This window comes from Fistularia commersonii, chromosome 1 (assembly GCF_037954325.1).
Source record: "Fistularia commersonii isolate RoL2024-O1a breed Wild chromosome 1, RoL_Fcom_v1.0, whole genome shotgun sequence".
Classification (NCBI taxonomy): Eukaryota; Metazoa; Chordata; class Actinopteri; order Syngnathiformes; family Fistulariidae; genus Fistularia; species Fistularia commersonii.
The window spans coordinates 12,213,465-12,237,316 of NC_141284.1; the positions used below are offsets into that span (position 1 = coordinate 12,213,465).

A 23,852-nucleotide genomic window follows, 5' to 3' on the forward strand; every position below is an offset into this window, starting at 1 on the left:
CGAACTGCATGCCTGCCTGGCTTGAATTTTTTTTTTCACATGACTATTTCGTAGTCATTTAGTCAGGTAACGCAATGCTCTCTGGCCCATGGTAAGGATTAAGTGCAACAGAGACACGTTGTAGGTGTTGATAAATATGTGAAGCCACATTATAAAAGTAAAAATTTTTTTACAGCAGTGTTCCAGTTATCACAATCGGTTATTTAGAGTTGACATTTATATAGTCAACAGCTGTCTGTATAATCCAAATGAGCAAAACAGCAGCTAAATAAATTACCGTTACAGATTTTTCCCACCCTAAACTGCCACTGGAAGAGCTGGCAACAACAACCACTTGGCCGAAATGCAATTATTTCCATTTATTCACATAATTAGTCTGTGGGTTAACAACCTTAACTCTGTGTCAGACTAGTCCGCCATATATTGGGGAAAACACCTCCATAGTTCTAATGTTAACCCCAATGTGTAAAATAGTATCCGCTTCGGTTGACCCATCATTCTAAAATAACTCAGAAATAAAATAATTCAGACTCATTAGCAGGGAGGGGAGGTGCATGGCATCACTCAGCACACAATCCATGGTGATTTGATTGCCTGAGACAGGGAAGGTACCAGGGATGAGGAAGACAAAGAGGAAAGAGGGTGCTCCAAGTGCTTGAAGGAGCAAGGGTTGATAATGCCAGGCGACAGAATGGCAGGCTGGCAGAGCGGGTGGGCACTCACAGCAGCTAAGGGAATTCAAAGGTTTTGTGTTTCACCTTCACGATCACCTCACCCAAACCAAGCAGCGGTGAACCAACATGCAGACTATGAATGGAGCGGATGCTTGTATGTAACATGGGAGTGATGAGAAACAACACAGTGTGTTGACCAGAAAGTATTTTCTGACAGGGGTACAGCAATCCATTTTTGGACTCGCAGCCTATGCATCACCGAGCTGATAAAAAAAAAAACATGTTAATTTCTCCAGTCATTTAGGACAGAAACTTTTTTACCTGACTTGAAAATTTAATTTCATCTAAATGATGTAATGCACCACATCCCCGATACAGTTAGATGTCCTTTTTCTTCTTTTTCAGACAAGAGGCTTCCCTAGGCGCATGCCATTTTACCAAGATGGCATGCTGCTATTGCTCAGAAATGTTAATATAGCAAGAGAACCATAGCAATGGTCTGGCATGAATATGGATGAAAATTTGTCTCGTGAACTCTACTCTTTGGAACTAGAGGGACATTTAGACACGATGAAGCGATAGATTTTACACTTCAGTCCAATTTCCTCTGTGTGTAGCAAACTTGCAGTTCTTGAGCTTTTTCTCTTTAAAATCATTTTCCTAGTATGGCAACTCAGTGAGTCAGGCCAAGTCTCTGTCAAAAAATAAACATCAAATGATTGTTATATCCCTTGACATCAAGACTGCACAGGTATTTCATTATAGTTTTTTATTTTGAAATTATTTTTTATGCACACAACAATGAAACTGAACTTATCAAATATATCAGTGCACTTAATCAGTATTATCATATCATATGAGGGCCCATTCATTTCTCCTTAGTTTTACGAGCACAACATCGGTTCTGAGTTCAAGACCCTCATGGTCAAAGCTATAGTTGGCACACAAAGAGACATATCAGTCCTTGTTGACAGTGATGGGTGCACAAAGCTCAGGTGGGACAGAACTGAAGGTTCAACAGGCCTTTTGTCACAGGTAGGATCAGCTGGCTTCCACCCGCCACTTTTCCCCTCCCTCCCCCAAGCAAGCACCAGCCATGAAACCGAGGTCACTTACAGGTGAATTACCCCATATTCGGCTACAGCTGAGGTATGCTGGTAAATATGAGCATTTTTGCTAAAATGTGTGTGTGTGTGTGTGTGTGTGTGTGTGTGTGTGTGTGTGTGTGTGTACATGTATGTGTGTGTGTCTGTCTGTCATATGTCACACTTCACTGCATTAAATATCCTGTCTGCGATTTTGTCAGGAATTCCATGGAATTGCTTCATAAAGAATGGTACCTATGGAGAAATACCTTGTTAGTTTCTGCAGAATATGTAATTGAAAAATTATGTTACATTTGGCCTCAATGACTACCTTTTGTAATTTGAACCAGAGTAGCTGTCATACAGTTGTGATTCACTTTGTGGATATTTTTGCTCTTCTTCTATACTGACTGTGTCAATTTCAAAGGAGTGTATCTGGTCAGAAAAGGCAAATTCCGGATTCCTTATATAAGATGTTTTCATCTAACAATCCAATTCCAACAACAGGTCTGCACTTGCACTGTACTATTTTTTTATTTGTCTGTCAAATCTCATCAAACGCTTGACTGAGCCAGGGACGTCTTTTCCTCTGCTACAGGATCTGTCTGGCTCAATTGACGATCTCCCCACGGGGACGGAGGCTGGTCTGGGATCAGCCATCAGCAGCAGCAGTAGCCAAGGTGAGCAAGGAGGCACTGGCAACCAAGGACAGTCTCCTTTCTCTCCTCACGCCTCCCCGCACCTCCACAGTCAGAGGAGTGGGCCCTCCCCCTCTCCTGTGGGCTCACCCACTGGCTCCACTCATTCCCAGCCCTCCCGATCTGGCTCGGGACCTATCTCTCCTGCCAGTGGACCCTCTGCCAGCACCACCACACCAGGTACAGTTGCCATCAGGTCCTCTGAAAGTAGGCAAACATGCCTAATAATCTGATCCCAGCTTGATGAAAGGGGCTTTTTGGTAATAAAGCCTTTGTTGATTTTTTGTATTAGTGTAATCGCTACAAACAAATACTGAGAAGATCTGCTGCCCAAGCCAAACTCCACAGAGCATTGTACGTCATGTACCGCTATGGCAGAATCCCTGGGAAATAAGCAAAATTGCTTTCCAGCTTAAAGGGAAATTGCTCTGTGACATCAAACACTTGATGGCTGCTCAAAAGTGAATTAAACAGTCAGTGGTATCACATCAGGTGGATTATCTTTGATGGTAAATTGAAAAAAAGAAACAGCTGTGACATCATTCATTGTTGTCTGGCAAGTCCCATGTGATTCAGTTTGCAAATATTATTTGACTTCTGAGAGGCAACACCATTAGCAAACAAATGCTGCTTTTGTTAGTATGCTGCAGCCATCATACCTGCATTTCCATTTTGTTCAACTATTTATTATAGGAGTAGGCGGGATGTTGCATTTTTTTTTATATGTGCATTTAAAGAGGATTTTTAAAAAGGTCATAGATAAAATTGAACCTGATGCAGCATGAATATCACACAAATTACATACTCTGTATCACTCACTGCAGGACCACACTTCCTGTATACATGTGTGTTCCTTGTATGGGGAAATGCCCCTGATTTTACACGTAAAACGTATCCCCCAATTTAATTTCCACCCTCAGTGTTAATGAATTGAGACTGACTGCAAGTGGAGGACCACTACTCTGATTGTAAGCTATATCTAAGCCGTGTCAGGCCAAACAAGACACCGACAGGCTAATCAGACAAAACGTGGTGTGTTTGTCTGTCTCGTGAGGCCTCAGCAGTGTGCATAACCGTTTAGATAAACACTGAGCTTAATAAATGTGTGGATTTGATTTTCCTCTGACAGACATGTGAAGGATATGTATGTGTGTTTGTGCGCAAGTGTGCGTGTAGTTCTCGTCACGGCCCTCCAATCATCCAGCCACCTCTCTGCCAGACTGGGAGGCTGACCTGAGTATCAGTTTGTCTCGGGCCTGTCAGTCACTGTGACGAGGCGGGGCAAAATGTCTTGAGTGAGATCATGATGTCAGCTCCTTCTCTTCCTCCTTGCAGCCGCTTACTAGAGTGATTGACGCTAATGAAAACTAGGACAGTGGTTTTGCAGGCACACATGCCAAGAATCATGTCAAGAATCCAGAATGAGGCGGCAAAGATGGGAAGCGAAACTGATCGCTGGAAAATGATTAATAAGAAAATATTTAAAAATATTCCCTATGTGATAAAGTGTGGAGAAGTGAGTAACATCTGGCATATTTTAGTGGCTGTACTACAATAATTTTGAATTAGATCAAGGAGCCGCGAGCCTCAGAGAGACACAGGAGAACTAATGTGGTTAGAACATATCTGATTACCAACGTTCCACTTTCTAAAACCTCATCAAAACTCATGATATTTTGGTCAATGTTGTTTTAGTTGGTAGTTTACTTTTAAAAAGGGGAATCAGAGGGTGTGCTCCAACTACAGGGGATCACACTCCTCTACCCCTATGGTAAGGTCTATTCTCGGGTGCTTGAGAAGAGGGTCCACCGGGTCATTGAACCTTGGATCCAGGAGGAGCAGTGTGGTTTTAATCCTGGTCGTGGAACTGTGGACCAGCTCCATACCCTTGGACACACATACCCTGTGTGTGTCCTTTAGAGGGCATGGGAGTTTGCCCAACCAGTTTACATGTGTTTTGTGGTCCTGGAGAAGGCATTTGACTGTGTCCTGCGGGAAATCCTGTGGGGGGGTTGCTCCAGGAGTACGGGGTACCGAACCCTGTTGTACAGGCTTTTTGGTCCCTGTATGATCGGTGTCAGAGCTTGGTGCGCATTGCTGGTTGTAAGTCGGACCCGTTTCTGGTGAGAGAAGGACTTCACCAGGGCTGCCTTTTGTCACCGATTCTGTTCATAACTTTTAAGGACAGAATTTCTTGGCGCAGCCAAGGTGTTAAGGGGATCCGGTTTGGTGGCCGCGGGATCGAGCCTCTGCTTTTGGCAGAGACTTTTGAAGATCAGCACCTCCAAATCCGAGACCATGTTGCTCAACCGCAAACGGGTGGAGGCCCACTCCAGGTCGGGGAAGAGGTTCTGCCCCAAGTCGAAGAGTTCAAGTATCTCGGGATCTTGTTCACAAGTGAAGGAAGGATGGAGCGGGAGATCAACAAGCGGACCGGTGCAGCGTCTGCAGCTTTGCAGATGCTGTACCGGTCTGTCGTGGTTAAGGGGGAGCTGAGCCAAAAAGCAAAGCTCTCAATTTACCAGTTGACGTACGCTTCCACCCTCACCTATGGTCACGAGCTGTGGGTAGTGACCAAAAGATAGAGATTGCGGACACAAGCGACCAAAATGACTTTCCTTTGCAGAGTGGCTGGACTCTTCCTTAGAGATAGGGTGAGAAGGTCAGTCATCCTGGAGGAACTCGGAGTAGAGCCGCATAGAGATGAGTCAGATGAGGTGGCTCGGGAATTTGGTCAGGATGCCTCCTGAACGCTTCCCGGGGGAGGATTTCTGGGCATGTCCATCTGGGAGGAGACTGCTGGGAAAATAACTGGGAGACGTAGTCTCTCCAGGACACAGTGGAGAGACTATGTCTCCAGGCTGGCCTGGGTTCCCCCCAGAGGAGCTGGACCATGTGGCGGGGGAGAGGGAGGTCTGGCCCTCACTGCTCCGGCTGCTGCCCCCACAACCCGACTCCGGATTAGCGGGAGAAAATGGATGGATGTTTTAGTTGGGTAAAAGTCAGTAAATTAAGAGCGAGCAATATATCTACACCACATATTTACACCACAATGCCTTCATTACATTTCCCCCTAAAATAAAAATACAGTGTAAATTGATTTATTGCAAAATGTTTTAGCGTTGACACTCAAGGGTTTCATCAACAAAATGGCGAAGCAAAACATATCGTCTGGCTGCAATATGATTGGATCCATTAAGTCTGTTGCAAAATTAAGAAGTGTTTTCTGTGTTAAATGGGATCATTATCACTAGTGACTCAAAACAATACAGATTTTGATAGCTGTGCTGTATGCAAGGGACCAGTTTTTGTTCAATTCTTGTCAGAAATCACAAACTTTATCCATTATTGCAGCTAATCTCTTGATTTGTGTTTTCTGTGTGTGAATTAACAAAGTACGCATAGCTGATGAAGTCATTCTGGCCTGCATGAACAATGAATGAAATATATGAATTAATAAAAGATCGTTAAATGAATTTGATGGGGATGAAATATTTTATGAAATGTTTGATTTTATTCCTTATAATGGCTTGGCTTTTTAACTCTAATCTGAAAAAAATATAGTGTATTATTAGCGTAGGGTAGGGGAGCTCACGTTAATCTTGCACATGTGTATTTAAACATGTTATCGGTCGGCTCAGCTCAGTTAACTGAAATACCATGTCACTTGGCTCAGCACTCAACGTACAACTTTTCGCCCCCCCTGCCCCGCTCAGGTGATCAGAGAAAGAACAGCAATTTCGTCATGTCATTCTTTGCCCCGCTGCTAAACACAAAAACATGAACAAGCATGAAATAACATTAACAGCAGATAAGGAACAGGTTGGAATTCATGGGAGTGCCTTTTATTATATGGTTTAAAATTACATGCACACGGATGCACATAAAAGAGGGGGTTTTACAGATTGCCGACCTACCTAAGTGTATGCGCACTTGCACGAATCTGTCATAGTGCCGTGCGACATCTGTAATTCCCTCATACTCACACACTTCCACTTCCTTTTCTCCTCTCTCCTAGTCTCTGTCTCTGACTCTCCATGAAGCAAATCCAATACACTGTAACATTATCCGGGCCAGGCCTTGCCTTTTGGATTCTCTTCCGGAGCCAAAAAGGCACACACAGGGCCAAATTGATTTTCCTGTTGCGCCAGATTTTTGACAGTTGAGCAAAAATCACATTGCTCAACCGCCAACCTCTTCCTCCTCATTGTGTGCACAGACACACACAAATACACAAGACAGGCTGTTATGCCGTACACACACACACACACACATCTCTTCTTTTCTAATGCCTCTGAAGCATCCAGAGCATCCGCTCAGTAGTTCTCTCCTTTCACAATACATTTGGAGAGGGCAACCAAACATTTGTCTCTCATCCAGATGGATGTGAGGGAGAACGGAGCGGCAGCTCGAAGGCCTCCAGCTCCAACTGTTGAATACTGGAGTGGAAGAGTCAGCAGTCAGCATCAAGCAGTCGAAATGCAGAACACAAGTTCTTGTAAAGGAATGTCGACAGAACCCATCAAGAGTTGCTGATTCATATTTCATACTGAACACAATGAAGATGAGGTTTGGAGTGTGTTTGTGAGCGAGTTTGACATGTTGTCAGTGGGTCGGCAACCTGCCAGTGGGATGTCACTTCCCCTCTCAGATCACTCTGGCTGTCACTTGCACCAGAGATGTATCCATTACGAGTCTAAACCTGATACATATTAGATCACCCCCAACACAAACGGAGCGCAGAGGACCCAGTTATCATTAGCCCGGTACACACTTCTTGCTGTTGGCATGGAGCTGCTAAGGCATAGACACTCATGCCTCCTTTTCTGAAAATGAAAAAAAACACTACAAATCCAAATGACATTATTATTTTTAATTGATCTAATGTTGGATAGTTGTCATTATAAGCATAGTTTTCCTTTTAAAAAACTATAATAATATTGTTGTTTCCAACACAAATATACACACACACACACACACACTCATGATGCACAGCATAGTTTCAAATTTTTTTATTGGCAATTTAATTCTAATAAAAAAACACATTTTTACCAGTTAAGCACTGACAGTCAAAGTGGGACAACCAGACCAAACTTCTTGACTGTCTCATACTAGATTAACAAGTTGATTTTGTCCTGAAGTAATTTCAATGATGGCTGGGATGATAGCACTTCATAAAAACGTTGGATTAGCATCCAAATGCCTTTTAATCTCGATAATCAGGTTGCTTTATTCGTAGATATGAATCACACTGATGTGTCTGTGGTAGGCCACAACAGGAGGAAAGAGTATTAGTCTGGCAGTTTCTATATTAAGTTGTGTTTTCAAATTGTAATCATGCTTGGTGTTTTCATCTGTCTGTGTTTAAGTTAATACACCGGTGTCTGCATGGCCTTTGGGGACAAACAGCCGTTTTCCTCCACATTGTGCTGCAGCTAATTGACAACCCTCCGTGGTCCGGCTTGCTCTATCTGCTGCGAGATATCACAAAACACTCATCTCTCCCACCTCTGTTTTTCTCTTCTTCTGTCTGCCAAGTGCCTTTGAGGTCCAGTTAACTGTGTCTGCTCGCGCTCCGTCACCCACCCACTCCTTCTTTCTTCTTCCCTCACCCCTCCACCCTCCAATTTTTATTTTCCGTAAAATAGATGATTGGACCTTACATGTGAGTGCTCAGCAGAGTTTAAGCTGTTTATCTGTCCTTCGCTTTAAGTGCTTCCAGGGCCTAGAAAAGGACAAAGAGGTCAGGGCAAGAGGAGGAGGGAAAGGAGAGGAAGAGTAGATAGAGGGTGGGAAACTGGAAGGGAAGGAAGGCCAGGCCTGTCCAGTTTAAGAGCTCAAGGGTTCTTCCCTCTGAATCTCTTCCAACCCACTCTATATCCACTCCTGTCCTTCGCAACACCTCTCAGCCATAGCCTGTGGGTTGAAAGTTTTAATTTAACACATTTGTATCAACTTATGGTAATTCAAACCAAAGCCCAAGGTCAGAGGTTAAGCACAGACACCTGGAAGAAATAACAGTTTTGACCTCGGGTCGAATTTGCTGTGCTAAAAGCTTTTAAAAATTATGTTAGAAAGCGACATCCCTGACAAGAGAGAAATGAGCAGCGTAATACGGGACCAGAAAAGATGCCTTGGGGATAGTCATTTGAAACTTCTTCGTCTTTCTCTGTAAGAGGTGGAAGAAAGCTGTGGGAAGAGGGTAGGGGGTTGAATTTTGCTGCAACTGTATTTTGTAGCGTGGAGTATATGGAACCAGGCGAGTTTTATTGTCACACCACTCCCTAAGAGGCGGTGTGCTGGGAACACTGCCTGTGGCTGTCCTTGTCCTGCTCTCCTTATTTTCATCATGTTCGTTTTCACTTATGTTCCCTCTTGTGCCCCCCCACCCCCACCCCCCCGCCGCCCACCCCGGATCCATGTTTGTCTCGACTGCTGTCTTCGCTAGGAGCATTGCTGCGGTGCAGGCCTCCCACAGCGGAGGCTGAATTTTCCATCCACATTCTTGCCTCTGTTCCTCCCTCTTGTTTCTCCTCCAGCTTTTTCTTCATCTCTGTCCTTTTTTTTTATTCCTCTTTCCCATCCTGACAGAATCCCACTTCACTCCTTCCTTGTCTTAGCCCCAGTCTCCCATACCTCTATCTCAAACAGCAAAATGCCCTCCCCGCAGGCATGTTATACACAAAACACACCATTGGCCAAAATAGAAAAGGGAAGTGGGTGGGCGGGGGGCAGGGGGGGGGGGCTGATTGCTGTGTTGGCCATTTAGAGAAATCCTATTCTAACTCTATCCAGCTGGAATACCCTAACTGGAGCACAGTGCACAATTATTTTGCCTTCCCATCACCTATTTTTTCTCACTCTGTTGCTCTCTCTCCTCTGTATCCCGCTCACTGTAATTTAGCTTAAGCTGCAGTTTTGCTTTACTTACACTTGCTACTCTGTGCTGAAAGTAATGAGAATCTAGGGAGAGTAGAAGCGCTTGTTTTGCAAGCCACTGCAGGCCTTTGCTCATCCCCTATAGGGAGAGTTAACTGGCATTAGCCCCTAGCTTGGAGAGGCATTGGCTCACACCCATTGAGATCTAAAACACCATTATTGGAGTCTGCTGTTTATCGGCTTTTTCCCCTAAGACGTGACACCAAGGGGATATTACCTTGTGTGTGTATGTGTGTGTGTGTGTGTGTGTGTGTGTGTATATGAGTGTGTGGTATTTTGAGATGGTGCTGAAGCGGCCCTTTCTCTGTATTCTTCACCGGTTTATCAGTACTCATTGCCGTTACCGTTTAAAAAAAGGAAAAAAAGATGGCATCTGCTTATCCAGGGAGGTTGTTTTAGGACCAGAATATGCATGTAGGCATGCAAAGGCATCATTGCATGTGTGATTACAAAATTTCTGTTTGTCTGCATGGCCTCTAATGCTCACCCAAGCCTTCCGTTGATCTGCAATTAATACGGGCCTTTATTTTATTAAATATCTGCTTGACTTTCTCTTTTTGCCATTACACATTCATAACCAAAGACACTCATTCGTATATGCACTTCCTCCACAGCTTAATATTACCAGAGCCCTGAAACAAAACAGAAATATGGCCACAAGTATTCCCCCTTGGCTTTGAACTTAGCCAGCATTTGCATTTGAAACCAGATGAAAAAAGCTTCAAAGACCACACTCTCTCTCCTCAAAGCAGACTCAGGGTTGCCTCAAAAGTCCTTGCAAAAGAGGAATTTAAAATGTGTTTTGGGTTTTTATAGAAGAGCATTATCTCCAAAAACGCAATGAACTCCCATTACTTTTGGCCCTGTTGCCTTCTATCATGGGAAAGAGTAGAAAATGGATGTGCTTGCTAAGTGCCTTTCGACAAAGAGGAAATTGCAGTTATTTGGCTCTTCAGAGACATTCCAAAGAGCATCCTCCATCCTGATACCCTCCCGCTCTCTCGCGCTCCACGAAGTAAGTCCAATCTTTGTAAAATTATAGCAACATGACCCAAATTGATCTTATCATCTTAAAAGCGTAATGGTCTCATCTGCATCACAACTATCAATGGCAAACATCTATGCACACAAAAGTCTTCAGTGTCAACATGAATGAATGAAGTTAAAAGACTGATCACACAAAATCACACCTTGCATTGCAACTACCTCCTGACAGGAAACAGCTGATTGCTGCAATCCCAAAGAGTCATTGATCCACAAAAACTGAACCTGTGCATGAAAGTTGCAGGGGTATTTCTCATAAATTCCTTCATGTGTACTTACGTATGGATTTATGTGGGTGCTCAGTTTGATGCGGCTGGAGGCGTAAATTGAAGGCTGTGGATGAAGATTCAAGGCGGGTGAATAGAACCCCATCGTATTTGGAATGCCGCTGTTTGCCAAATTTGCTAATGGCATCATAGAGCACCTAAGGAAATACTGTCACTTCAAGGAATATACACTGACATACGTGTAGAAGAAAAGAAAACAAGTCTGGCCTTTTCAGGCACGCATTTTACTCATTCAATGTGCAGTTTTGATGAAAATGCATTAAAAGTTGTGTATAAAGGACTTGTAAAATGCTTATATGTGCAAAAATATAGACCAAGAAACTAGAGAGGCGTAGAAATGGATCAACAAAAACATTAATTGCGCGCACGCATACACAAGTGAACCAGTCAGAGGATGATAACCTGGATTGCTGAGGCGCTCCAGTGGTTTGTATGGACTTTGATAGCTTGAGAAGACTATTTGTGTGTATTCAGAAAGAAAGAGCGTCAGCTCTTGCTGACGTTTAGTGCTCTCTCTCTCTCTCTCTCTCTCTCTCTCTCCCTCCCTGCAGCATATAAAGTAAAATTGAACATCAGACTATGAATTATTAATGCTACAGATTAAACGTGCCAGGACTAACATTGAAGCCTGTTTGTTTTCCTTTTGATGTAATTATTTAATGGCATCTTGTTAAAAAATTATATTAAAAAAGAGAAAGGAAGAGACGGATGTTTGGGACAGCAATTTTGTATGAAATAGCTATGAAGTTTGAGTGTTTCACAGCGTAGAAGCAGAGAGGGAGGGGTGAGCCCTTACCAAACTTTACTCCATCTCATCTGTTTTTCAATTTTCTCTCTCATCAAGGTCATCTCTCCCTCTCTCTCTCAACTGTGCTAATATCTTCATAGTGGCTTCCATCCAGACAAGGAGGCCCTGATAGTAAAGCTGTTGCCTGGCCTGCGTATCTGCAGACGAACACACACCAAAAGCTAGCCTTTATTGTCAGGTTGACTTTCATATTCTAATGGTCTGGTAAAATCCTGCTCGGAGACTTTATCCTGTCCAGCGACCGATCTCAAGTTGTGTTTTTGCACGAGCATTTCATCTGGCTACAAGCAACCGCAAGCCTCTCCCAAGCTACATACAGGTTTCCAGACACACCCACTAAAACCTAATGAAGCGTTGTTTTCATATTAAAAAATGTTTAAAAAAAAAAACAGGATTATATAAAATCTATGTCTGATGTTCTAGAACTGTGTCATGTGGCCATGAGCTCTTAACACTGTAAAATTAACCACCAACACTGCAGAGACAATATCAAGAGAAAATCAGTAACTATTTCTTAGTGGAATGTTTTATTTTGTTCCAACAGCGGTACACGATTTTCACTGGTTACTTTTTTGGGAGTGTAGAAATCTTTATTTTACATAGTTCACCAGCATGCATTCCTGAAATATATCTCACCCATTTGATCAGTGTTTTGAGGACACACACATACTTTATGGTGCGAAATTGGACTCAAATGAATCTCCTTTCTGTGGCAGAGTCCGGACATTTTGTTTTCAGCACTAACCACACCCGATAAGGTATCTTTTTTTGGAAGGCGCAACCATTTTACTTTTGAAAAAGTTTGTACTTCAATACTACAAACTTCAAAGTTTATAGTGTCAATTTTAAATGCTAACATCATCATCCAACTTGGATCAAAGCAGTGTCCATTTGGAAATATTCTGTGTCCAGGTGCTACTTTTGCATTCTATATTCAGATTTATTTATGACTGTTGTGAATATTCAGCAAAATGATGAATATTCCAGGGAAAGAATGTGAAGTGCTGCTATTAAAACAATGAATATTTTTAACAGTATCATATTCGAAAAGGCCAGGAGTCAAATTTCCAGTACAGACACAGTGGAATCAATTCGAAACAGTGTTGACACATCTGAAAATCAAAATGTCCTGCACAGCAGTTTGTGGAGATGCTGCCGTATTTCACAGACGACAAAAGGACACCAGTAGTACGAGTATCATGTCAGTACGTTGAGAGAGATCATTTATTTATAGCAACTGTCAAATTCAATATAACTAATGCCACAATTTTATTTTGCTTTTTTTATATAGAATATCTTTCCCACCTGGTCCTGCTGCTGCTTGCGTAGTTTTTGTTCTTGAGGTTTTCTATTTTTTAAGAACATAAATTCTTGGACGGGTTGTAAATTTTGCGCTAAATGAGAGTTGCTGCAATCCTCACATGCTGATATTTTCCCTTCTCTCACAACATGTTGATATTCGTACTTATCGAATATTCTCTCTTTGAATCGGCGCAGTTGGATCTATTCATGTGTGCAGCAGGGGGCCTGTGCATGTGTGTTCCTGTTTGCTCCCACGTGTATGTCCTTGTGTACTTGAAAATGTTTATTTACACATTTGTGTAATTACTTTTTTACTTTTACATGTATGTGGGCAGCCCAGTGGATTGAGAGGTTGTTTATGCAGTTGACTTAATTGGGTTTGTTTACGTGGAGAGTGAGCTACCCTCTGTCTTGTGCTACTGCTAGTAGAGGACAGACACATCATACACATTCACACGCATGCACACACACTCAGATACATATGAAAAGCATACACATACATATATGCAGGAACATACATACAGGCACACAAATGCATGCACAGGAATACCGAAAGCACCCATACACACACCCACAAAAACAGACAGGCACACACACAAAACACTGTGAACTTTAAGACCATCATTGAAACTATGTCCAAAAGAACACAGTGGGTCTTGTTTCATTCCTTGAGATAATTCCTGGTGTCACACTGAGAGATACTTAGATAAGATATATAAAATATATATAAATTTATAAAATTCATGCTACTGAAGTGGTACAATATGTTGTAATTGTCACAGAGCACATACGGTGGAGTATCCACAACACATCTCTTGTTTTCCCATGTTGCACGCAATTGCACTGTGATGCTGAATTTATTTCCTTAATTTCAGAAATGCACAACTAAGGCAGTGTGAAAAAAAAGGTTTTCCTTTTATTGCCTCCGGTCTTGATCCAAAGATAAAAGGTTAATATGCCACCTCTCTCCTTGCTGTGGGCCAAATCAATTCCACTCTTTGTCTGGCATAGTCCTAATCAGACCCTCAACTTGCTATTGGATTTCAATGGAGCAGCCACAGCCCAAAGACACGCACAACCACCTAATCGATGATCCTCAAATGGCTCGGGTTTTCTGTAGGGGATTCCCATGGTTTAAATGCTTACACAAGGGACTTGTACGGGGTCAAATGACTTGACATGTCCTCTGGAACTGCATTTGTCATTTAGCTAATAGCAAATAACAATCAACTTCATGCGCAGTCAGAGTGGTGAAAAACTAAATCCTCTAACCATGTTGCTCCATTTGCTAGCGTTCTTTTAGTTTTTATTTTTTCAGAAACTGATCATCATCCAACCTTAAATACTGTTGATATTCTAACCATCGGGTTTCCCTGCAGGTTCCACCTTGAACTCACAGAGCTCTGGAAATGGGCAGGATGGATCCCAACCACCAATCACCCGTTCACCGATGGCTCAGGAGAGAGGTATGTGTGAACACGTGTTTGTACAAGCAATAATGCTACGTGTAAGACCATGTGTACTGGCATGTGTGTTTATGAAACAGTCTTTATATTGTAATTTCGAGGAAGGCCACTCACCTCCCTTCATAGATTCATAAATAATGTCTTTAAAAAATAAAATAAAATCAATTCTACAACATCGTTAGATTAACACAAACAAGACGTGCATATTTATGTATCGACATCCCCCTTTGCCTGCTAATTAAAGGTGTGTGGAGACAAAGACAAATTGACTGGTTAAGTTATAAAAGATCACAAAATGGCAGCAACTGCAGTTGGAATAAAGGATTTTCTCATACGCCACAAGGACTCTGCACCCATGACATTCGCAAAGAGATATAAACAATGGCTTAACCTTTACCAGCACCACTTTTATTCCTGATTCATTCTGTTGTTGTGTTAAATTAAAAAGAAAAAAAAGTCCTGCTGCAATCTTTTGACAGCTGCAGATGCTTAACCAACTCTTTAAATGTGCACAGCTGACAGAGGATGGCTGGTGTTGGCGTAGCAGATGTGCGCTCTCACAAACACTCCCAGATGCAAGATTTTGGGGCCTATGCTAAACCGTCGGCCAACAATACTGACAGGGTTAGTTACTTTTAAAATGCAATGTGAATAATGATTCAATAGCCAGGGACTTTGCTCAAGTCACACATTAGTTTTGGCACTGAGTTGTTGCCAAAGGCTTGTAACATGAAAGCTGAACTACTCTAAAGTGAGTCACCTGGCCAGCTGAGCAGGAACCATTTTCCAGTACCACTTTGTGAGTCTAACTAAAAACAGAACTATTCTTTAAATTAAAGTGTAAACACACGCACACAAGCACAAACAAGAAAAAACAGGAAGCACTGGGAATTATCATTTCTGAAATGGCTCGGATGCTTCTCTCCTATGCCCCACTAAAGTGCAGTTAACGTCAGACAGATGGAGGGAGTGGATGGAGGAAGACTTAGAGAGAGGGAGTTGTTGTGAAAGGTTATTTCCCAACATGATGAAATCAAGCTGGAGATTTAACATTGCTTTATAATGCCGACAAACTCCAAGTTCCCCCTCAACCTCCCACACCCGTCACTGTTCAGAAAAAGACACAGCACAGCGGTTAAAGGGGCCGGCTGTTGTTTTTTTTTGCTATTTGTCCTAGCTTGGATTAAACCCCCCAGCCAGCCATGCCCTCCCAAACACACAAACCCACACTTTGCTCAAGTGCTTGCCTCTCCAAGAGCCTCTCTCAACTCTTCATTTCCATAAATCCCCCCCGAATGTCCCTTTCCCCAACTTCCTCTTACATTTGCCGACTGCCTGTTGTTGTCCAGCTGAAAGCCTCATTCACTTTGCCCGTAACCGAGGGAGGTTTGTGTGTGTTTATGTGTGTGCTGTGCACAGGGGGGAGCGGTCGAAGCAAAAAGAGAGAAATCCTTGAATGTGTTATTTGCTTTTAGCACTGTCTGCACATTCTTCCTCTCCCTATCCATTTTCCAGGCAATTTAAAGTGTGGCATTACACACTGTATTTTTTTCTCCTCCTCTCCCAGAATCCCCTCACCCTAATGGAAGCAAAACATTACAATAATGTCCTCGCTCCTTAAACCCAGCACTCGCAGCCTAAGCACTTTCAGGCACCAATCGTTCTTTCCCTCCCACACACACGCTTTCTCTCCCCGCAACTCGCTTTCTGTCTTGGCCCCCTCTTGGTCTCTTTCCTGCATGCACAAAGCGGCACACAAGCGGAGTGTTTATTGCCGCCTTTGTACATTATTCCCTGCCATACACTCCCAAATGAAAATTAGTACTTGCACGTCTGTATACACGAGCGTATAGCTTTTTCAAACCTTAATCTTCCTCCACTCCCCTCTCATGTTTGTGCTTGGCCTCTTAGCAGAAACAAGGAATTATACAAGTGTCAATATGCACTTTCCCACTCTGTCAAATCTCTCAGCCTAAAACCTGCTAAAGACTGTTTTTGCACTTTTATTCAACACAGCGGATGGCTATCAAAGTTTATAGTCAAGAAGTTCAAATCCATTTACACCTAATCTTCAATAGAAATTCCCCTTCCAATACACATACACACACTGTCTTTCTCACAGTGGCCATCCAGTGACCTTTCCCCATGTCCAAAGGTTCGGGAGACGTTCTTGTAGGTTTTGAAATGAACCGGGTAGCTTGTATGAGGAAAGCCCGGGTGAGGATCATTTTAAATGTCAATTAAAAGGGTGGAGGCAAATTTTGTCCTGAACACATGTATCAGCAGAATGATTTTGAAGAACTTTGTAGCCACGATTAAATCCTCATCTTATTCTGTACAAAGCTGAGCCTGGTTGGATCTGTTTTTATAATTGATTTATTTATTTTTAACCGAGCATGTTCATGCAGGTTCATAATAGGTACAGGTGTGCACCTGTGCTCCTGTTCTTAACACAGGGTAATAAATGTTCTCTGTGCATTTGCTTTGGTAAATGTTTTTTAAGGGTGTATTTATGTATCTGTCAATAACAGGATTTCAGTGCAGTCATGCTGAAACTGTAATACATGCGTTGGCGAGTGTACAGTAGCCCTTGTTTTCAATCATTTCAATATGTTTCTTTTTTATCCACCCTTACCGAGCCTTGTCCACAAGGATATGAAGGTAGTTGGTGTGAGAGAGGAGGATACAAAGAATAGGGTTGGATAGAGAAGGTTGATTCGCTGTAGCGACCCGTGAAGGGAAGAGCCTAAAGGAGAAGAAGACTGAGCCTTGTCCACAGGATATGCTAGGTGGCAATTCAAAGGAAGCACAACATCTGCCAAAAAAGATTACCAAATTTGGAAACTTTTCCTTTCACCTGTGGTTTTTCAAGGTTTTGATTTTCGATCTTTGACAATACACAGGGACATTCAATTTGATTTCATTTGAAACAGCCTGTGTCCACCATTGCTATTAGTTCACTGTCTCTTCTAGTTCTGATTTTTTCATATTCTAAGTGTTGAACTACTTCATGTGTGTGTTTCAGGATTCATACCTAATGTGCAGAGAAATCAGGCTGGCTCCCAGTTTGCCTCTCCTCTGTCTGGACCGCCAATGTCGCCACACCCATCACCTGGGGCCCCTATGTACCCTGCCATGGGCCCTTATTCCCAGAGTGGCCCGACAGGCCCATACGGACCTCAGGGATCACAGTATGGATATCAAGGTTAGAGCCTCTGAGCAAACATTAATCCAAACTGCACTCTTTCCAGGTATCTTTAATTGTAGAGGTCTGGCAGCACAAATGTTCTGGAAGATAGACCTTCTAGTTAAGGTTACCACTTTTTCAAATTTCATCATTGAATGTTCAATTATACGCAGATATCAAATATAAAATTGATTATGAACCCTCTACAAATTAAGTGTATGAAGCTTCATCCGCATACTCTTTATCTCTCAGTTATACAAAGTATTTCCTGTTTAAAGGTTTTTTTGTTTTTGTTTTTCCCACCGAAAGGACTGACAGTACCTTTGCAAAATGACACGGGTTCAGTCCTTCCTTGTCTCAAAGTCAGACTGGATTATCGGACTATTCCATTCAAATTATGAATGCAGTCCTCGAGGCTAGGTTTACTTTAGCATCATGAAAAAAACCCATCTCCTTTTTTTCCATTTTCTTTTAAATCAGAACCGGAGGTTGTCTTAGACAGACACTGGAATGAAAATGAGAGAATTTGATCCTCTACAAGCCATGACTCCTTTCAGGCTTTCATGTGAATTAATAATCCTGAATACCACTAACAGCCCTGACTTGTTATGTTGACTTTCACCTGACATCAGATACGAGGAGCGGTGTCTGCTTTCTGTCTGGTCTCATTGGAAACGACGAGAATCTCTCTGACGTTCATCCAGATACAGGTTACAGAGGAGTTTGGCCTCAGATTGGAAAGGAAGATTTGTCTTTTTTGATGACAGCTGGCCTCCATTTCACTGTCACACTGGGCCTTGACATTTGTGCCCTGGTTTCAAGGAGATGTGACTAATGAGGAATACAAAAAGACTGGTTTTGAAAGATGTGTGCATTCTGTGTTCCCATCTGCATTTCACACTAAAACTTAAACACTATGCACATGCATATTCAATATTCTCTTGTCTTTATTTGGTGCCCTTTTCAAATAGAGCTTTTGGAGGATCTGATTTTCAGAATATTCATGAGACAATTGAACCCGGGACAGACCTCTTGGCCCTCCTCATGATAAGATTATGAGGTAGCTCCAGACTGACAAAGTAGACCAGAGCTGAGGTTTATCTACTGAATGATGAGATGTCTCATTCGATTCAATTGTTCTGTGTGCTTTAATAGAAGCCTCACAGAAATGCATGCATCTTCAACCACATCACTACACACACGCACAGGCATGCCATCTGACACTTAAAATATCGCATAATGTCTTGGAAATTGCACAAGACTAAACTGTACCACATTGTGAACTTTGAATATGCCACCAATTATGTTGCTATTGGGTCCAGTTAAAAGATGGAATCTTGTAAAGCCAAATTGCTTAAGAGGAAAACTTTAAGTTATTCCATTTGTTGAAATGTTCTCACATCCTATTCATATTCTTTTAGATAATGTATATAGAAAAGTCAGTCTACAGAAAAACAGCCTCAGGGAAGAAAAGTCAATCACTTTTGTTTCTCTTAAGTGTTTTTTTTTTTTTATTTTCTTTATTTTTGACTTAGACACTTATGGAATAAGCCAACCTTTTTGCCATGTAAAAACATATTTTAATGGATTGACCTTCAAGGCAACACAAGATCAAATCATACAAGCAGGATGAAAAATAAATATACAGTGTGTAAAAAATACACCATTTTCCCCTTTTCAAAGTAACTCTCCAAAAACATTTGTTTTTTAAGTAATTTTCACTAAATTGTGCTTTTAAGAATAAGGGTACCATATCACGTGCCCCACACAAGCATCTTGACATGTGCAGAGATGAATGTAACTGTTGGAGAAAATACAGCACCTTTAACATTAATAATCATTCAAATGGAAAAAAAAAATTATATATGCTTTTTACTGTTTTTTAGTACCCCGGTACCATATGACCTGCTGGTTCTGTTTTAATGTGTGACCTTGACAAATGCCCCCTTAGGTTTTCCCAAAAACAAGGTTACATTTTTAACACTGATTAATAGCCGTAATCTCTTTGGTGTTCAGTCTTCCGTCTACTCCGGCCCTTATCTCTTTTTTGTGACTCTGACCAGGCCGACAGCCAATATGAGGAGCAAATAAGAGAAGCTGCATTGGGGTAGACTGGCCTGGTCGAGGCACTGCAGCAAAATGTCCAGGAAATCTTTCTTGGATGACAATAGAGATGTCCCCCCATCAGAAACAGAAGACAGAGTAGGCTATTTTCTCGGTCTTCGTGCTGCATTGCACCGAGGTGAATATCTAGAGGCTATATAGTGGCTATTTATGGCAAATGAAAACCTCTATTTCAAGCGCTAAACATCCAAAGCATATTCTTTCATTTACGCCCATGTACGTCTATAGTCACCATCATACATTCTTGGGTAAGCAGACAGTTGCAGAGACCTCCCATTGAAAAAAGGAACAATCCAGCATGAAGCCCATCTTAACATACTTCAGTCATTTTGTTTTGCACAAGAACACAGAAGTGTCTTCAATAAGCTACAACCATGGTTTCACTTGATGACCCCTTAAACATCAACTTAATCACCGGAATATAACTTTACTGTTAAAAAACAGCTATTTCAATCCTTCACTAGAGTTTTGATCAATGACTAGAGCAGTAAACAGTGCTCCAGTCAGGTCTTTGTTACATTTACCCAATCCCACATATCTAATTGCTATAATTAACTTTAATCCAACTTAATTAACATTTTCTTGGGGTGGAATGATTAGTAGAAAAACCCCAAAAAGCAGTTCAGCAAATAAAGTATTCAACCTGGAAAGCCCATATAGACTTTACTCTTCAAGGATGCCAGCTGAGCTCTTTCAAAAACCTCTTGTTCAACACATCTGCTGAAAAGTTTTGACGTGGTGTCTGAATACATTGTACCCAAATAGAGACTTATTCAATTATCCAATCTGCACTTCTTCAATGGATGACATGAACAAGGAATCATTGAAACAACAACCCGCCAGCACCTACAGGACAACATGAATATGGCATCCAGGACATAGGCGAGGCCAATTTTGTAGAGTGAACAGGGCAGACAGCTGTTGGTCATTTTTCTTGATGACAGCTCCATCTGCTTCCTTTCCCTCTCCCCAGCAAACTGACAAATTAGCCCGCTATTAGCCAGCACAGAAAGGCATTCCAAGTTCCTGAACTCTGCACTTTGTTTTTCCTGTCCTGCGTGCTGATGTTAGGAGAGCCCAGTCCCTGGGCCTTAAATTATTCCTGAGTGTGTGGTATGTAATGCACAAGTTTCAATAATGAGTGTTGCCTTGCATGTCATCACTGGTGGTTTGAACATTAGGAGAGGGCATAAAACAGTCAGTACTTCTGGTATGAACTATCCTGGAGAGCAGACATTTTGGCAAAGGCAACCCTCCAGTGTATGAACTAAATAAGTTCAATTATTTTGCATTAACTGTGACACAGAGTAATGCAAGAGGGTACGGCATTCTCGAAAGCATTTTTCAGAACAAAGCAGTGCTAGATATATCGGCATCCTGCTGCGACCAAAAGTTTCAATTTCACTCGGTCATTTGGTCTGAGCCAAAACATTTCCCTTTATTGTTTTCTCACAATTTGAATACAAGCTCTTGTTTCTAAGCCTCTGCGATACTCCAAAGATGTTTTTAAGTGATATATCTTTGGGCAATCATTTAAAAATCCTCTCCATCCAAAGTTAATTTGATCTCACAGAGTGTTGATAACAGGCTCTGACTCAAAGAGCTGTTTGCAAGACATGTACATGTTACAGAGCCAGACAGACAGAGAGGAAGAGAGCATGGCATTACAAGAAAAAGATTTGGACTATGCTCTCTCACCCACCCACCCACTTTCAACACCTCTCCACTTCATCCCCCCAACACAGCCCCTCCAGCGGCGAAGCACTTCACTAGTAATGACCATGCAGACACCACATTTAAGCCACCGTGCCTTGCTGGACTCGCGGTGTGAATCAGCCAAAAAAATAAAAAATATTAAATAATTAAAAAAAGCCATGACTCATACCAGAGCCTAGGGGAAGGAGTGGAGATTTTTTTGTAGGAAATTGACAGTGTGTAGACCTCAGCAGCCCAAAGGTGCATCGAAGCTCTGCTTAGGCTTAGCTATCCTGCAAGGAAATGTGCTGAGGTGGCTGAGAGAGGATGTGGAGGCCTCAGGCAAGAGAAGACACCACTAAATATCCCACCCAAGCATATCACAAACTCGCCATACAAAGCATGTGAACACATCTATGACATTGTAGTCAAGCACTAATTATTTATTTTTCAGTTGTATTTTTTTTTTATGAAAAGACAATGCTTTATTTGCACCAAAATACAGTTGCATCAGAAGAGAAAGTCGTATTTGTTTTCTACTTGTGTTACATTTTATAATATATCCTAATATATAGAAATATTGTCTCCCACCTAAAGGACATCTCGAATATATGCAGAATCTTTGCAGCCTTTTAATAATAATAACAATAATAATAATGCATTTTATTTGAAGGCACCTATCTTGACACCCAAGGACACTGTGCAGACATGCACATACAATGAAACATACTGGGAATGAAAAAAGACTGGAGGGCCTTTTCTTTTCTTTCACCAACATGTGAAAGAGTCTGCCTCTTTACATCAGGCAAGACCTGCTCTGTTGGTATCTTTTAAGTAAAGCTGCCCCTTGTGAATGAGTCCTGAGTGGTGTTACTGAGTTTCTATTGTATTGCTGTTTTGCAAGGGCAAGGTGGCACAATGGCTCATGCTTCGGCCTCAAAGAAAGAAGGTTCCTGGTTGATCTTGACTGGGGGCCTTTCTAAACGGTGTTTGCATTTTCGCTGCACATGTTTCCTCTGGGTTCTCTTGTGTACTCCCCAACTCCATGCAGCAGGTTAATTTTAGAGTCTGAACTGCCCCATTGCACTGCAAACTGCTGATTTGGTGGAATGACTGAATGTGTGATTTTTATTTCATTTGCATACTACTCTCATCTCTTAGTCGTTCTCATTTTTGCATGACAGGCAAGTGCTCAATGAATATATTTATCATTAATAATTATTAAATATGTATGAATGGACACTGTATTTATATTTGGCCATAGTGTACATTTTTCAACCTGTGAAACAAAATTGATTAATGAAATACCTAGATTTTTAATCAAAGATGACAAAAAGAAATAGCCTCCCACTGAACATGGGGAAGGCTGATTGACACAGGATTTCTTCTCAGTACCATGCCTCTACTGAAAATGATTCCACCTTTTAGGCCAGGAAAAACCTATTATTCAACTGTTTGTGCGCGAGGCGGATTTTTGACAGGTTTTCCCTGCTGGTATCCTTGGCAGTTTTACCATGCATCCATGTAATGCCATGTCAGTGTTCCGTTCATTATTGATAGAGTTCACAGATCAAGAAGGTGCACGGTGCACCATCACACATGGTGAACTCCATCACATATTACTTTGCTATAGCCGGGAGAATGACTGTCTTGGCTGTTAGACTTGGCTGCTCCAGTCTGCTGTGGGAGCAGTAGACAGTAATCTGCTTGGTCACACTTCAGTTCTCCCGTGGGTCTGCGGGGAATAAGCCCTGCAAAGAATAGAGCATCCACCGAATGCGTGACTGTGCTGGGAATTTCCATGTAATTGTGAACGAAGCACCATGAGCTCTCCTTCTTCTTCTCCTCCCTCCATCATACTATAAATACCACCAAGACTCCCTAAAGGCACAAAGTGTGAAAGTAGAAGGTACGAAAGTGATACTGTACCACAAGGACAGAGACAAATAAGAAAAGACCTCCTCATTGTCCTCTTTCCCTCTTGTCCTTCCTTGATCAGTTTGCAGATTAGTCTGCGACGCGCGCAAAGTAGGTAAAGCAACAAACACCCACTTGTATTTGGCTTAATGCCTCTATATGCATATCAACTAACGATTAGCTTCAACCACATCTAAAGTGCATGTCGAAAGGAGTTTGAAGCGGTCAAACCTCCAGCAACAAGATTAAAAAGAACTATATAGTCGCATTTCACAGATTTTCTTTTTTTTAATCCCACAATTTTTGTTGCCGTTCTGACCTTGAAAACCAATCAAATTCATATTTGGTCAGATTTTCAGAGAAGATGCCTTCGATTTTGGTTATCTTATATTTCTGGAGGGTATACAATTAAACTAAAAGGAAGACACTTTTATAAAAAGATTTTAAAGGGCAGTGTTAACAAAAGTCTTTTTTTGTTATCAAATGAGACATACAAAGTTGTACTGATGTATATGTAAATAGCATGTTGAAAATATAAAAAAAATGCTGTTTTACAAAAGGGTTTCTCAAGGTTTATTTGTTTTTTCCAGGTCCAAAGATGAGAAACTGCTTATTTCTCCAGTTAT

At 41.8% G+C, this 23,852-nt stretch overlaps 1 protein-coding gene across 4 annotated transcripts in view; it reads left to right on the forward strand.

Moving 5' to 3' along the window:
- The window catches only part of LOC147237371 (AT-rich interactive domain-containing protein 1B-like), a 186,448-nt gene that overhangs the window by 128,914 nt on the left and 33,682 nt on the right, over positions 1 to 23,852 (forward strand). For all 4 annotated transcript variants that reach the window (XM_086148124.1, XM_086148097.1, XM_086148114.1 and 1 more), the window contains 3 exons: positions 2,358 to 2,637; positions 14,217 to 14,303; positions 17,329 to 17,508. In XM_086148124.1, the coding sequence (XP_086004250.1) occupies positions 2,358 to 2,637; positions 14,217 to 14,303; positions 17,329 to 17,508 (547 nt within the window). The remainder of the gene's footprint in view (positions 1 to 2,357; positions 2,638 to 14,216; positions 14,304 to 17,328; positions 17,509 to 23,852) is intronic.